We start from the raw sequence: 14,908 nt of genomic DNA, 5'->3' as shown, positions 1-14,908 counted from the left end.
TAAGAGTGAAATTCTAAGTGCATTGTATGTAACAGAGCTGGGAGGGTGGTGGTGAAAAACAGATGGATAAGACAATGAAAGATGGAGAAAACTAAATCGGAGTGAAGAAAAGAGTAGTTATTGTGAAGAAATGCAGAGACTGAAGAAATTAACGTAAATTATGGCCAGGTGGATGGTGACAACCAAGGACATCTTGTAGAGCTAGTTCCCATGTGCAGAGGTCTGATAGACTGATGTCTGGGGGAAGAATCCAGATGGCATGTGTGGTGAAACAGGTACCAAGGTCACACTTGTCATGTTGTAGAGCATGCTCTGCAACAGGATATTGTGTGTTGCCAGTATACACCCTCTGGCTATGCCCATTCATCCTAATTGATAATTTGGTGGTAGTCATGGTGATGTAAAAGGCCAAACAGTGTTTACATAAGGGCTGGTACATGATGTGTCGTTTCACAGGTGGCCCTCCCTTTTTCCAGTTACAGGGCTGGTGTAGGTGGTGGTAGGAGGGTGTATAGGGCAAGTCTTGCAGCGGGGATGGTCACAGGGGTAGGAGCCATGTGGTAGGGTGATGGGTGCAGAAGGAGCATAGGATATGACAAGAAGATTGGGGAGATTGGGATGGGCGACAAAAAGTTATTCTAGGTGTGGTGGGCAAAATCTCAGACAGAATGGATTTCATTTCAGGGCTTTATTGTAAGAAATCATGGCTTTGTTGAAGTAGCTGATTAATACATTCCATACCAGGATAATACTGAGTGACCAGTGGTGTGCTCTGAAGTTTTCTTTGGCGGAACCAGGGTTAGATGTGATGGTCTGGGAAATATGCTTTTAAACTAGGCTGGTGGGGTAGTTACATACAGTGAAGGCGAGATGAGAATGGTGGTACACTGCTGTAAAGAATCTGCATCGGAACAAATACATTTGCCTCTAATGCCAAGGCTGTATTGAAGGGAATGTTTGACGTGGAAAGGATGGCAGCTGTCAAAATGTAAGTACTGTTGTTTGTTAGTAGGTTTAATGTGGACAGAAATGTGTAACTGGTCTTACGTGAGGATGAGATCTACATCAAGGAAAGTAGCACAGGATTTGGAATAGGACAATGTGAAATTTAATTGGGAGAAGGTATTAAGAGATTTCAGAAATTTAGCAGTCGGCCTTACCATGAGTCCATATAGTAAAGATGTCGTCAGCCCCTGGTTTGGTTTAGATACATTGATGGCATCTTTACCATATGGACTTGTGGCGAAGCTGGCCTATTAAAATTCATGTTCAGAATGCTCATTAACATGAATCCTTTTCCAAAAAATATCACATTACGAACTTTACCAAACTTTTCACATGTAACAAAGGTGTAAAACTTGAAGGCAGTTTATAGAATGTGTGTTGCAGCTGTTCTAAAACAGTTTTACTGCTGTGACCTCCAGTGCGTTAGTAATGCACAGTCAAATTTGTAGTTTACAACTAGTTTGATTCTGTAGTAATACAGCAGAAGAACTGGATGAAGTATATCATGATGAGTTGCGACAAAAGGCACACTTTTTTGTGCTTTCTTGAATTTTTCTGACTTGGGTGCACTTCCTATTCACCAGGATTTTTGATATTATCTTCCCCACAGAGTATCAGTAAAATAACAAAAAATATCAGATTTAATTTGAGTACCTTCAGAATATCTCACTGCTTCTTTGTCTTGTCATTATTTTTTAGGGCCTTATATGCTCACATTGCAAAAATCAAATCCTAGTTTCAGGTAATTTAGCATGGTCTTCCCAATGAAAATTGTTGAAATGAGCTTGCAGAAAGTACTTTTTTTTTGTAAAAGTGGGCTGAAAATACCACTACTACAGGTATATAGATGATACCATCATTTTAATCAAAGGCACTAAAGATGACATCAGTGAGTTGAGCAAGTTATTCAACAACTCCCATGAAGACGCAAAATTCACAGTTGAACACCAAACAGATGACAGTGTAAATTTCTTAGACCTTAGCATTAGAATAAAGGATAACAGAAATTCATCAGAAGCCTACCACAAAACATACTACAATCCACAACTACTCTTGTCACCCCACAGCACACAAAATGGCAGCATTCCAGTACAAGATCAATAGAGCTCCCCAACTACCACTCCCTGAAGACAAATGTGATCAAGAAATTAAAATAATAAAACAAACAGCTATTGCAAATGGTTATAACTGCTCCATAGTCGACACCCTAAAACACTCAATAACGGCAAAGCAATCAAAACACAAAAAGAGAAAAGCATCTTCCATACAATCCCCTTTGTAGGTGACATATCAGAGTGCCAATGTTCAAACGAACAGGCATAAGCATATCCTTTACCACAGACAACAAGATTGGACAGAAGTTACCCCACATCATCAGCACACAAAGCCTACTTCATCACACAGGTGTTTACAGAATTGAATGTTTGGACTGTGACTGCTTCTACATAGGGCAGACAGGCAGATCATTTGAAATTAGATTCAAAGAACACATGGCAGCACTAAAATACAAAAATTGCCACACATCAGCAATAGCCACCCACCTACAGGAAACAAAACACCATGTTAACATCAAGTGTATCAGCATCTTACACATCAAACCATCTCTTTTCATCAAAGTTTGTAAAGTTCTCTCTCTCTCTCCCCTCCCTCTCCCTCTCACATTCTTTTTCTATCTTTCTCCCTCTGATTCCAGCCTTTCATTTCTATCTGTGAATCATAACCAAAATTGTTATTTGTGTGTCATTTTACCACTGTAGCCAATATGATTATAGTACTTAAAGTTTGTAACATTTCACCTGATTGTATAAACGAGTATCAAGTGTAAGCTATTTTAGCTTGTCAAAATCGGATTTATATACCACCTGAAGTATTTATTCCAACGCATGTATTCGACATCTCAAAACAAATGCCTCCAAATCCTTTAAAATGTGTTCTCTAGTAATGTTGTTACGATGTAGATTCTTTGTACTTTGTGATAATGTTTTCTCTTCTGCTATACAATCCTTGTGCCAATAGTTTCCAGACGCCATATTTGTTTACGAAATATGGCAGTATACATGTGATGTGCTACGACAGTGAAAGGAACTTGTGACCACTGGATGTACTCTATTTCACTTATTTTATGTTTACCATTAGAGATATGTTAAAAAAACTTTTTTGTCAAAAGAAACCCAAAACCTTGTTTTTAAATAGTGTTTTGTTTCTCCACTAGACAGTGCCCCAAGTTCCTTCAAAATATCGTCTCTCACACACACACACACACACACACACACACACACACACACACAAACCCAAATGTCGTACTAACAAATGTAAATTCACCTGCCGATGGAAGTTTAAACCTTTGAAACATGTAGTAGAGATAAACAGTGACTGGTAACAGTAAACTTGTTGTTTCGTCTAATGAAAATACCCATTTTTGACATTTTTACAAAACTCATCAACTTTGCTCTTAATTTGTAAACCATATGAAAACAATAGGAGAATTAAATTTTGTATTTTAAGATCTTGTGATGATAAGTTATCACAAGCAAAGTTTCAGGTTTATAACATACTTTCTTCATAGTTTTTCAAACACTTGGTTTTTTGGCCGAATTTGCTTCACACTAGTTGTATGAAAATTGTTATCAGTTATACGAAAATTGAAATCATAAGTACACTGTTGAAAGTGCACTATAGGGTCAAACTAATGACTATATTTCCACAAGCATTAAACTGTTGATGGTGAAACCTCAACAGTGGCTATTGGGAGCATCTGCCAATGTTCACACAAAATTTCATTAAAATACATGGTGATCATGCAGGAAACTTTAGACACTTGGCATGGAATGACCCATTTTCCTGTATACGTTAACAACTGTAAAAACAAATTGTACATCATTTACTGAATGACCTTTGAATAGTTGTACTTAAATGACATACTCTGTAATAAAACAGAGCTTCTGTTGTCAAAATAGTGTCATAGCCCTCTTACAGGTTTTTAGAAAAATTAAGGACAACATGGAGTGCTTTATTATAAAAGTTAGAGAGCCTAACCTGAGGCCTGCCAAGGGTCTCCATGGAGCCACTGATACACACAGACTCATTACACTCTGATAGGATATTTATGGCAACATGACAAAATTTTAAGACACATACTGGGTCCTGCTTACCTAGATAATGACAGCAGTAGTGTTTGGCAGCTTTCTGGTGCCCTTTAAATGTGGCTTCAAGGGCAAAATTAGTAAGTTATTGTATACCAGTAAATTTTAAAACCACTTTGGAATCATAGTTTAAACTGTTAAAAGTTCATAGTGACTACGGAACCTAATGTGAGGAATGTGATTTTTGGAAATTATTTTGTCATGCATGTTCAACACCATTTTCTGATATTTTTATTCTGCATAGGATTCTGGAGCTGAATGCATCTGACGAACGAGGTATTCAAGTCATTAGAGATAAAGTGAAAACTTTTGCTCAGCTAACAGCAAGTGGCACTCGCCCTGAGTAAGTACTATCATTCAGATCTAGATAAGACATTTGGATACTGTAGTAGTAGTAGTAGTAGTAGTAGTAGTAGTGGTAGTAGTAGTAGGAGTCAAAAACAAGACAGGTGGAAAAATTAAGTAGACTTATTATTTCAAAAGTGATTGTCATAATTATTTGTATGTTTATCCCACTGCGATGCAAGATGGTCAGTGGCTTTGTAGAAAAATGTTTGTGGTTGCCTATGGAACCATGATTGTACCCATGTGTGCACCTCTTTGTCCCAAGGAAATCTAAGGCCATGAATGTCTTCCTTCTGGGCTCCAGAATTATGAGAATTGCATGGGGAGAGATTGGGGCTGTATAGCGAATGTGTGACGGCATCCCAGCGAAACTTGGGCAGTGTAGTCGAAACGACCTTGACTTTACACACTTCTTACATTAATTGCTTTTAAATATTTTACAGTAATATTGTGCAGAAATACAGTGTTCATGTTTTAACAGGCATGTTTTATGTGATTGGGTGCATCTGTTGCTAATGTTTGTTTGTAAAATTGAATCAGCTTGAAGCTTCTCCATTTTAATGATAGTAGTGCTTTCAGTTTGTGTGAAAAGATGCTGTATTCTTTTCTTAGTCTCTTACAGTGATGAGAATCTGTGTTCAAAAATACTTTTGTAATGTGCAATTGTGAATTTTTACCTCACAAATCACTTGATATTGTACATGCTACCAAAGATGAGGCCAGTAATGTACGTTTGTCAGGTGGTGCTAGATTTTGTTGTTGCTGTGATGGATTTGATTTGCTGGCTGAGCTGGATAGATTGACAGTTGAAACTTTTGAAGCGTAGAGGGGAGCAGTTTCTTCAACGCTCAAGGACTGTCCAGTGTCTAACGAAGAAATACCAGACATTAGATGGTCGGTTTCAGGTTCTATTTTCAAATCAAAAAGTACATTATGGGTGCACATTTCTGCTAGGGACTGGATACATGTGCTGCTAAAGTTTCTAATTTTTTTAGAAGGAAATTGGGGCTCTGATTTTGTCAAAAACATTTAAGTAATTTTTTTTTGTTTTTTATTTATCTTCAACCTTCAAACTCTAACAAGAAGTGATTAGATGTCACATGAGATTTTTAAGTGAACTGGAATTCCCCTGGGCTGTTTGAGGCCTTTGTATAGTGAAAATATGGTTCTGCAGTACTTATATAATGGTGGAAGCAGCCTTTTGAATTATAAGTATGATTTCAGTGTTCATTTGTTTGCTCTCCATGACACAAATTATTTATGAATCAAATTGGTTTGTAAAAGAATTGAGACAGCTTCGGCAGACCAAGATCTCCAGAATCGCTCTTCTTTTTAAATGTGTATTTGTCAGATGTACTAATGAAGCCTTTTTATTTTGTTCAGACCTACCTTTGTTATTTCTAACTTGTTTCTGTTTGTGAGGAACTGTAGACAGTCATTTCATTCTGTCCTTATAATCTGATGAATTAACCAGATTTTGGGGGTGGGGGGGCATGATAATGCTCTTCAAATTTCTTGTGTTCTTGCTAGATCATTTGGCCAAAGTGCTAACGCAAAGTTAAATTTGAATATGTGCGAAAAACTGAATCTTTTAACAGTGAGAAATAGTAAATCGGAGCACCAAACAGAGAGAACTCCAGGCAGTTGCAGGTCTGTTGCATGTGTCTCCCCATCTGAGATTGGGAGACTCCTGCACCTGTTAATCATGGTCTGTGTGCACATGTCAGAAGTATGAGTAACTTTAATACAGGTGCATGTGGCTCCTTGCCTCTTTGTGCAATGACCACATGCACTTGGTCACCATGGAAAGTTGCTCAGGTATAAATGCACCTTAACAAAGAGAGAGAGAAACTGAGATGATATCCACTTGCAAGATTAGTTGTGAAGCCCATCACATTTGTTTATAAACTTGAATCGGCTTGGAATCGAACTCATGCATCCCATGTGATAGGTGAGCAAACTAACTTGTTAATAAATCAACCGTACTCTTGTGTATTAAAGATGGTCTGAAAACCTCAAAGTCGATTTTCTCAATATTTTTTGAGAGTTGCATCAAACTATTTGGGAAGACTGATATTTAAGTTTTGAACTTCACATACCATAAATATAAGAAATTACAAAAATCCAATTGGTATGTGGTCTCCTTGTTACGAGTCATATGGAAGGGAATGTAAGATTAAAAAGGAGTGGTGGGGAAAGTGAAAGGAACACCTAAATTTGTTGCTGGAGTTGTGGGAAACAGTGATGTCTGTGACAAGAAATTTACAGACAAGATGGTACTGTGATAAATTCAAGCCTACTGCTCTCATTATCATGAAACCTGTTGTGTAAATAACATTAGGGTAGACCATGTTATAATTCTGCTGCCACCATCATATGCCTCATGTAGGGACCATTAGACCAAGGTAGATTAGGGAGCATATAGAGGCATATAGATAGTCATTTTTTCCTAGCTCAATATTTAATGGAATAGGACAGAAATTTGTTAAAATTGTATGAAGTACGCTCAGCAAGTTTCTTTACTGTGGCTTGTAGGCTATTTTTTTAGATGTAGAACTCTCACACTTCACAAAGGAAAGGTGTCATTGTGTATGAAGAAGGAAACTCTTTTTACCTAGCCCTTTGAGTCTGCTTATTAACAATACTGTACCATCTTACTTTTTTCTGACATTTCCATTTTTCATGCAATTATTTCAGGAAATTAACAGATACTAGTATGTCTTATTGTTGTGTATCAATTTTCTCCCTGTCTTTGCAGTGTTTACAGTGCTGAAACTTAACAATCTTCTGTTCCTCTCACGTAAGTAATCTGTTGTTAAGTAATTGTCATTTTCTGTGTGCACCCCTCTCTGCATTATTTTGATCTGTTTTGATTCGTTATATACTTGCTGAAAGGGCCTGTAACTCCTACAGGGCTTATCCCTCACTTTTCAGGGATTTTATCCCAGATGTATATGGTAGGACGGAAATCAAATACATCCTGCAGGTCAAAACATAACTAGAGCTTCTGTGCTTACGTTGGATAGCTTCAAACTGCATTTGTCAAATGTTGTAAAGTCATACAGTTACTAAGTGGGAGACAAACTTTCAAGCAATTTTATATGTGACTGTTAAGGGATCGTCACCAGCTTGATCATTGCTATAAACAGCATAACTTCATTGAAGGGACGGCGTGGTGTAACTGACTCTGTATCAGTTTACTATGTAAATGCAAAGGTGCACTCAACCACAGCATTTTGTTATTGTTTGTTATGTTTCTCTGTATGATGGAAAGCAGGTCTTAAATCAAGGCTTCAGTTGATGAAAGTGTTCATGTTTCGCACTGCACCAATCTTCAATCCTTTGCAAGTTTTCCTGCATTTAGTTATAATTTTCTGGTACTGCAGCCCCCTTATAGGCAACAGCATCATCCATACAAATAACATCATGGAGCTTTCAACACTTAATTTACTCGATGTTTCATTATTTTGTAGTTATGCAAAATTTACACATTTTTTATGGTTTTGAATTCTTTCAGCTTCATGTTCATTTCAAGAATTGAAAATTTGCTTTTCCTGCTCTAACAGCAGGTGTGCTGAATGAAGAATACAGAAGACTTCTTTGTTTGTTGATGACTTTATGATTTACTTCTCCTCCTCCTCCTCCTCCTCCTCCTCCTCCTATCTAGCATCAACATCTTGCCAATTACAGTTGATCCTTCAGACGGAATTAATGTGCTTAATATACAGTTTCTGAATTTGACATGGATGAAACAACGTGTGTTCATTTTAATTGTATCCACCAAATTTTAAGTGAACCGGAACTATGTTTTAATGACACCAGCCTCAGTTTTAATCTGTCGGGCAGGCTCATGGGTCTCATGTGATCAAAGGCTCATTGGTTACCATACTTGTGGGACTTGAGTAAGGGCACTTAAAGCTTTAGGCAGCTTAATGCGTCTCAATAGAAAGGTCCAGACTGGAAGCAGTTCTAGTCTACAACAATGTGTAAAGCATTTATCTGATCTCATGTAGATTATGCTTGTACTGTTTGTTACTTATCTTGAACTACATATCAAAAGATGCTGGATGTAGTACACAATAAAAGAACAAGACTGGCAACAGGAACTAGCCTCTGTGCTGGAGCTAGTGAACCACCACTTTCTATCCGATGACGGCTCAAACTATGCTACAACTTTTTAAAGCTATATAAGCCAAAGGATCTCCAGCATTCACCACTGTTGATCACATTTCAGCCAAGCCAGATGGCTAAAGAAGTCATCTGGGTTGGCCTGACAAATCTGCACATTTCCACTGATGCCGAAAATGATTTATTGCATGATACTCCACATCATAAATGGGCAGTGCCATTTTGGTTTGGCTGCTCCAGCAGGATACTGTATGCTGTAGGGAGTGGTTTTCAGTGTACCATGACTGCAGACATATGCTCACAAACATAGGATTACTTTTTCTTTTTTGAGGTGGTAATAAAAACTTCATAACTAAACCTTGTGGGTAACCGTTCCATTGTTTTCCCAGACAGTATCCTACGATTTAGCAGCTACCGGTATATTATGTTTTTTTGATGCGGAGCTGTACATGATCCTGATGACTTTCATCTGCTTGTACTTATAGAGTGCACTGCAAACCAGCCGGAGAATGTAACCAGCAGCAGAGAATACTGTCAAGAACATCCAAGATATCCTGCTTTCTCTGTGGAAGCAGGGAAAGAATTTGTCATTCCATTATATATCAGAGCATGCTGGAATTTGTGGTAATGAGCAGCCAAGCATGCCTGTGATGATAATTCAGTAACATCCTGCATTATCCCTTGGGGTCAGATATGTCTCTGGATAGAATAATTGCTGTGGGCATGTGGGGAGAGTGGTCAGAAACAAGTGAAAATAAAGCTCATACACTGAAATTGACCACCCAACTGTGGCATACCTTAGTCCGATTTGTCAGACAAAATGAGATCATTTTAGCTCATTTCATATAAAGCATTGCCCTTAAACTCACAGTTCCATCATGGATTGTGAAGGGCCTTGAGAATATGATGCAGTGGTACCATTACAACAGTGTATTATATTTTAACTGAAAATAGATTGTATATGGATCACAGGGCATTACAAGGTTTGGCTGGAGAGATGCCCTCTTGTTTTAAATGATGACTGGATGGGTGTAACGTGGATATTTAAAAAAAATTCTGAGGGGTCAGAACACACCCTCAAATTGTTAAGGAGCAGATTTTAACATTTGAGTGTCTGGATACATTCTGTGCTTGAGTATGCTTGGTGACACACACACACACACACACACACTTATACTTTGTTTTAATATAATTATTATTGTGCCATTTCACACCAACTGCAGACTGAATGAAACTTTGTACAAATGTCCTGTGCAAAACTTTACCTCAAGATGAACAAAATTAACGGTTTTGTAATGCTTTCCGTAGAGAGATGCAAAATGTTGGATGAACTCTGACAGTTATTGCCAATTTTAAGAAGGCTTAATTATTGAAACTAGTAGTAATATAAAGTGGATATTTGGATAAGAAGCACAACTTTTAGTGCTCGGCACACTGTTAAAATTTGAAGACTAAGTCATTCACAATTTTTGCATCGTATGAGGTCAAAGTCGGGGAAGAAACAACTGCTACAATTTTTCAATAATTTTGTGACTAATTTTTGACATATTATATTGAGTGTCCTTTAGTAGTGCCACAGATAAATTAATTATTATCAGTTCTACCAATCTGCAGCAGTTATTCATGAGTATTCTTGGAGGTATTTATGTGAAACAATGTCATAAAATTTTTTTATTGTACTTGTGCATGATTTGATGTCATATTGCTATATTATCTGTAATTTTGTGTCATTAGAAAGAGCGGGGGTTTTGTTTGTTTTGGAGACCCTCTAAGTGAAGTTAAATATGAGCTTGAAAATACTACAGTTGTACATTCATGAACCAATACTCTAACAATCACCTTATGTATAAGAAACTTAATAATATTTGAGTAATAGTTAGAAATATGGCAATGCAAAGTCCTGGTAGGATGTAAATAATTTAGACTCTAACTTGAAAAAGGAGTCATTGGAAAGCCTGCAAAGTTTTCAGTCTTGTTCATGTGCCAAGCAATGACTCAACGTCTTTACTAATCGATTAGCTATTACACTTGCTCCTAAATTATTTATGTGTAGTAGTTACACTCTTTAACTGGACAAGAGAGTAAAACTTATAGCAAAAGTTCTTGTAAAAAAATGCTCAACACCCTACAGACATTTTCATTCCAGCTAAATTTGTTGCTCTCCTGAAAAGCCTTAACATTGCTTTTTATATTATCAAAAATGACTTTTTTCTTCTTATCGCTAGGCAGTGCCGCCTAATGTTTACACTTCCTAGTCTTGTAGCATTCTGTTTGGAACTGTAAATTTGGTGACACATGGTATTGACCAACATTTTGGGGTGAGTGTTAACATTTACAAATCTCAGCACTTGAAGGTACTCAGTTTTTCTTCCACTCATTAAATAGGTCATCATAATCGGCGTAACATAGGCATTACTGAGCATTAGAATTGTGCCATACAAATGTATCTGACTTAAACCCACAAGAAACAGCAGTCTGCATACAAATTTCACTTTGCATGTGTGAAACTTTATGCTTTTATTAAACTTGTTGATCTTATTTTGAGGACGACATTTTAGAGGAGAATGACACAGATTTGGCAAGCTTGAATTGACAATTTATGCCATTACAATTTTTTCATCACCATGAGCATGAGGCCTTTTGGAAAGACAAGAGTGCAGCAAGTTTCTTGTGAACTCACTCTGACATAACTTGTACATTTGTGAGCTTTTTTAATTCAGCTGCTCTTTATAAAACAAGAACCCATTTTAATAAATGATTTGTTTTTGCAAAAGGCTTATAGCATTACTTTTGAATGAAATGAAACAAGTAAAACAAGGCTTTATGCTAGAAGCAGGTCATTTAATCTATTTGTAGGCTACAACCTGAGTGTAATTTTGGTAGACTTTGTTGATAAAGGTGGAATTCATTTAGGGACGCCAGTCGTTTTTTTACAACTACTGCAACAGGACTGATGATACTCTGTACTGACCAAAGAGCCAATTGAACAAGCTAGGAAGTCAGCAACAACATCTGGATCGTTTGTCATTCACAGTATAAAATTAGACCTCTTGTGCTATGACATCTCAAAGCTGCTTACTAAATGAAACAAGAGGGTATCTTTTTTGCAGGCATTGTGCCATCGGACTCAAAAATTACCAATTTCTTGGTTATAATTAAAAAAGGAGAGCATGCTACCACTCACTTTTAGATGATCTGTACAAATATACTTTAAGAGCTGGACTCTTCCACACTTGCCATTTTCCCGACGCACACTCAACATGTGATATGATTTAATCATTAGTGGCAACCAACATAACAAACAGGCTGCTATAAAAAACAAAAATATAGTACAAAATGATTAATGGAAGATCTCATATAAAGATGTGAAACAAATACTAACAAAGAGATAGAGGGGCTGGCCAGTACTTACCTCAGCTCAGTACAGCCGATAGTTACACAAAGCAGAACAGAAAATTTACGTTCCTAGCTTTCGGAACTTTGTTCCTTCGTCAAGGAGGAGAGATGGGAAAGAAAAGGAAGAAGGGAAAGTGGATTCAGTTACTCACAACCCAGGTTAGGAAGCAACAGGGAAAGGTAAACAGGGAGGGTAGCCTTTTTTTTTTTTTTTTTTGGTTGAGGTGTCGGAGAGTTGACGCAGTCCTTCTGCCACATAGTCCACATGCTCAAGTACCACAGTTGTGGAGCCTTTATCCACTGGCAGGATGACAATAGAGTGGCACGGGATTCAACTGGGGTGATGTTGGGGATTGTCGGGATTTTCTTCAAGAAGGACTGGGAGGCAACACTGGATGCGAGGAATTCCTGAAATGTCTGCGAGGGATGGTTTTGGGGGAGGGGAGGAGGATCCCTTTTGAGAAGGCGGTCGGAATTGTTCTAGACAGGGTTCAACACTGGGTCTAGTATTTGGGGGCTATGTTTGGGCAGTGAAGTGATATTTCCAGTTGAGGTTCCGAGTGAATGAGAGGTGGTCTTTAACCAGGGCAGTGTGGTTGAATTTAGGCGTGGGGCTAGAGGTTAAGCCTTTTGATAGAACAGATGTCTCTGGAGGAGAGAGGGATCTGGATGAGAGGTTTAGGACTGAATTGGGACTGGTGATATGTGGCATTTGACTGTGGTTATAGTTGAGATTTGGTCTGTGTGGGGTATGTGCTGGTATTGGGAGATTGAGTAGGGTGGCTAGGCTAGGTTTGTTGGCTATGAGGGGGGTTTGTTGAAGGTTCTGTTGTGGTTGGTGTTTGTGAGGGAGAGGGACCCCACTTCGTAGGTGTTGCACTAACACTGTGGATAGTTTCTTCAGGTGGTGTGTGGCATAGAACTCAAGTTTACAGCTGGCTTCTAGGATGATATTCCCAAGTGTGTTCTCCAAGCAGGGGTTTGAGAGGTGGAGGACTTTGAAGAGAGATAGGAGCTGTTGGGAGTGGTGGTTACACGAAGTAGTGTAGAGATTCAGGACAAGTTGGGTAAGGGCTAAGGACTGACGGTTCTGGAAGTCCAGGAGAGACTATTGGAAGGAGGAATTGCACCCAGAGATGGGAACTTTTAAGGTAAGTTCTTTAGGGATAATACCAAAGGTTAAACAGGACCGGAGGAAAAGTATGTGCGGTTGCAGTTTGGCTACAGTGAATGCATGTTTCCGGAATGAATGTAAATAATGTATAGGATTAGGGTACATAGTGGGTAACTAGTGGGTAGGGAAATTAAATAAGTAAAGTTAAAATAGTAATAATAAGAAGGAATAAAACAAGGAGGGAAGGAGGAGAAAGAAATTGTGTTGGTAATGTTCAATACCAAAGGAAGACCACTAAATAAAAGTACGGATAAAGGTGGACCAGACCAAGCAAGTGTGTCCAGATCAGGGGAAACGAATACACGTTGCTCAAAAAAAGATAGCGAGTGGCGAAAAAAAGATCGCGGGTGCCGCAAAAAAGACCATGCGCGGTGCAAAAAAGTTTGCGGGTGGCGCAAAAAAGTTTGCGGGTGGCGCAAAAAAGTTTGCGTGTGTCGCAAAAAAGTTTGCGTGTGGCGCAAAAAAGTTTGCGTGTGGCACAAAAAAGTTTGCGTGTGGCACAAAAAAGTTTGCGTGTGGCGCAAAAAAGTTTGCGTGTGGCGCAAAAAAGTTTGCGTGTGGCGCAAAAAAGTTTGCGGGTGGCGCAAAAAAGTTTGCGGGTGGCGCAAAAAAGTTTGCGGGTGGCCAAAAAAGTTTGCGGGTGGCCAAAAAAGTTCGCGGGTGGCGCAAAAAAGTTTGCGGGTGGCCAAAAAAGTTTGCGGTTGGCCAAAAAAGTTCGCGGGTGGCCAAAAAAGTTCGCGGGTGGCGCAGAAATGTTCCAAAAAATATTTTCTGTGGCAGAGAATGATAGCCAATGCCACAAAAAGATCGCCAGCAACACGAAATCGACGGAAATGGATGATACTGGTAGGTGTGGATGAGATTGTTTGCAGTGATTGTTGGCTGGAAAACAGCGTATAACGAACGTTAAAACTATGGAATGTTAAATAAATAAATAAAGAGAAGTGGACTATAAACGGAAGAAGATAATAGGAGGGAAGTGAAACTAGCACAGTTGGTGACGAAAATATTTATATACATAAAACACTGAAGAAGAGAAAGTGTTTAGATGACAGATGTAAGTGATAGCTAACAAAAGGGACAAAACAATGAAGGATGTGGACCATATAGGTGATCTAAATGATTAATGGAAAATCTCATATAAAGATGTGAAACAAATACTAACAAAGAGATAGGGGGCTGGCCAGTACTTAGCTCAGTACAGCCGATAGTTACACAAAACAGAACAGTAAATTTACGTTTCTAGGTTTCGAAACTTTGTTTCTTCGTCAGGGAGGAGAGATGGGAAAGAAAGGGAAAAAGGGAAAGTGGATTCAGTTACTCACAACCCAGGTTATGAAGCAACAGGGAAAGGTAAACAGGGAGGGTAGCCCAGTACAGTACACTTTAACATGTTAGTCAGTGATTGTCTGTAAATAGTTATTGTGGATATGTCTTATAAATATTTTACAAATTGTCTATAGCAGGGGTCTCCAAACTACGGCCCGCGGGCCGAAACCGGCCCGCGAGGGCCAGCAAACCGGCCCGCGTTAGCTGGCCGGACTTCCCCGGTATCCGGCCCGCCAAATATTTGAGGTGGTACCTATACTGCCAACAATTGAGTTTAGAGTCCTATCACGACCAATATACCGCGACATTGGCTCTGTTACTCGCTACAAGACTACATAACTAAACTTATTGTTGTGCCGCTTGAAATAACAATGCGTTGACATACTCC

At 38.6% G+C, this 14,908-nt stretch overlaps 1 protein-coding gene across 1 annotated transcript in view; it reads left to right on the top strand.

Moving 5' to 3' along the window:
* Positions 1 to 14,908, top strand: part of LOC124595030 (replication factor C subunit 4) — a 66,356-nt gene that overhangs the window by 12,693 nt on the left and 38,755 nt on the right. The window contains exon 3 of the mRNA XM_047133591.1: positions 4,393 to 4,491. Coding sequence (XP_046989547.1) covers positions 4,393 to 4,491 — 99 coding nt within the window. The remainder of the gene's footprint in view (positions 1 to 4,392; positions 4,492 to 14,908) is intronic.

This window comes from Schistocerca americana, chromosome 2 (genome assembly GCF_021461395.2).
Source record: "Schistocerca americana isolate TAMUIC-IGC-003095 chromosome 2, iqSchAmer2.1, whole genome shotgun sequence".
Lineage (NCBI taxonomy): Eukaryota > Metazoa > Arthropoda > Insecta > Orthoptera > Acrididae > Schistocerca > Schistocerca americana.
This window is presented reverse-complemented; position numbering and strand designations above follow the sequence as displayed.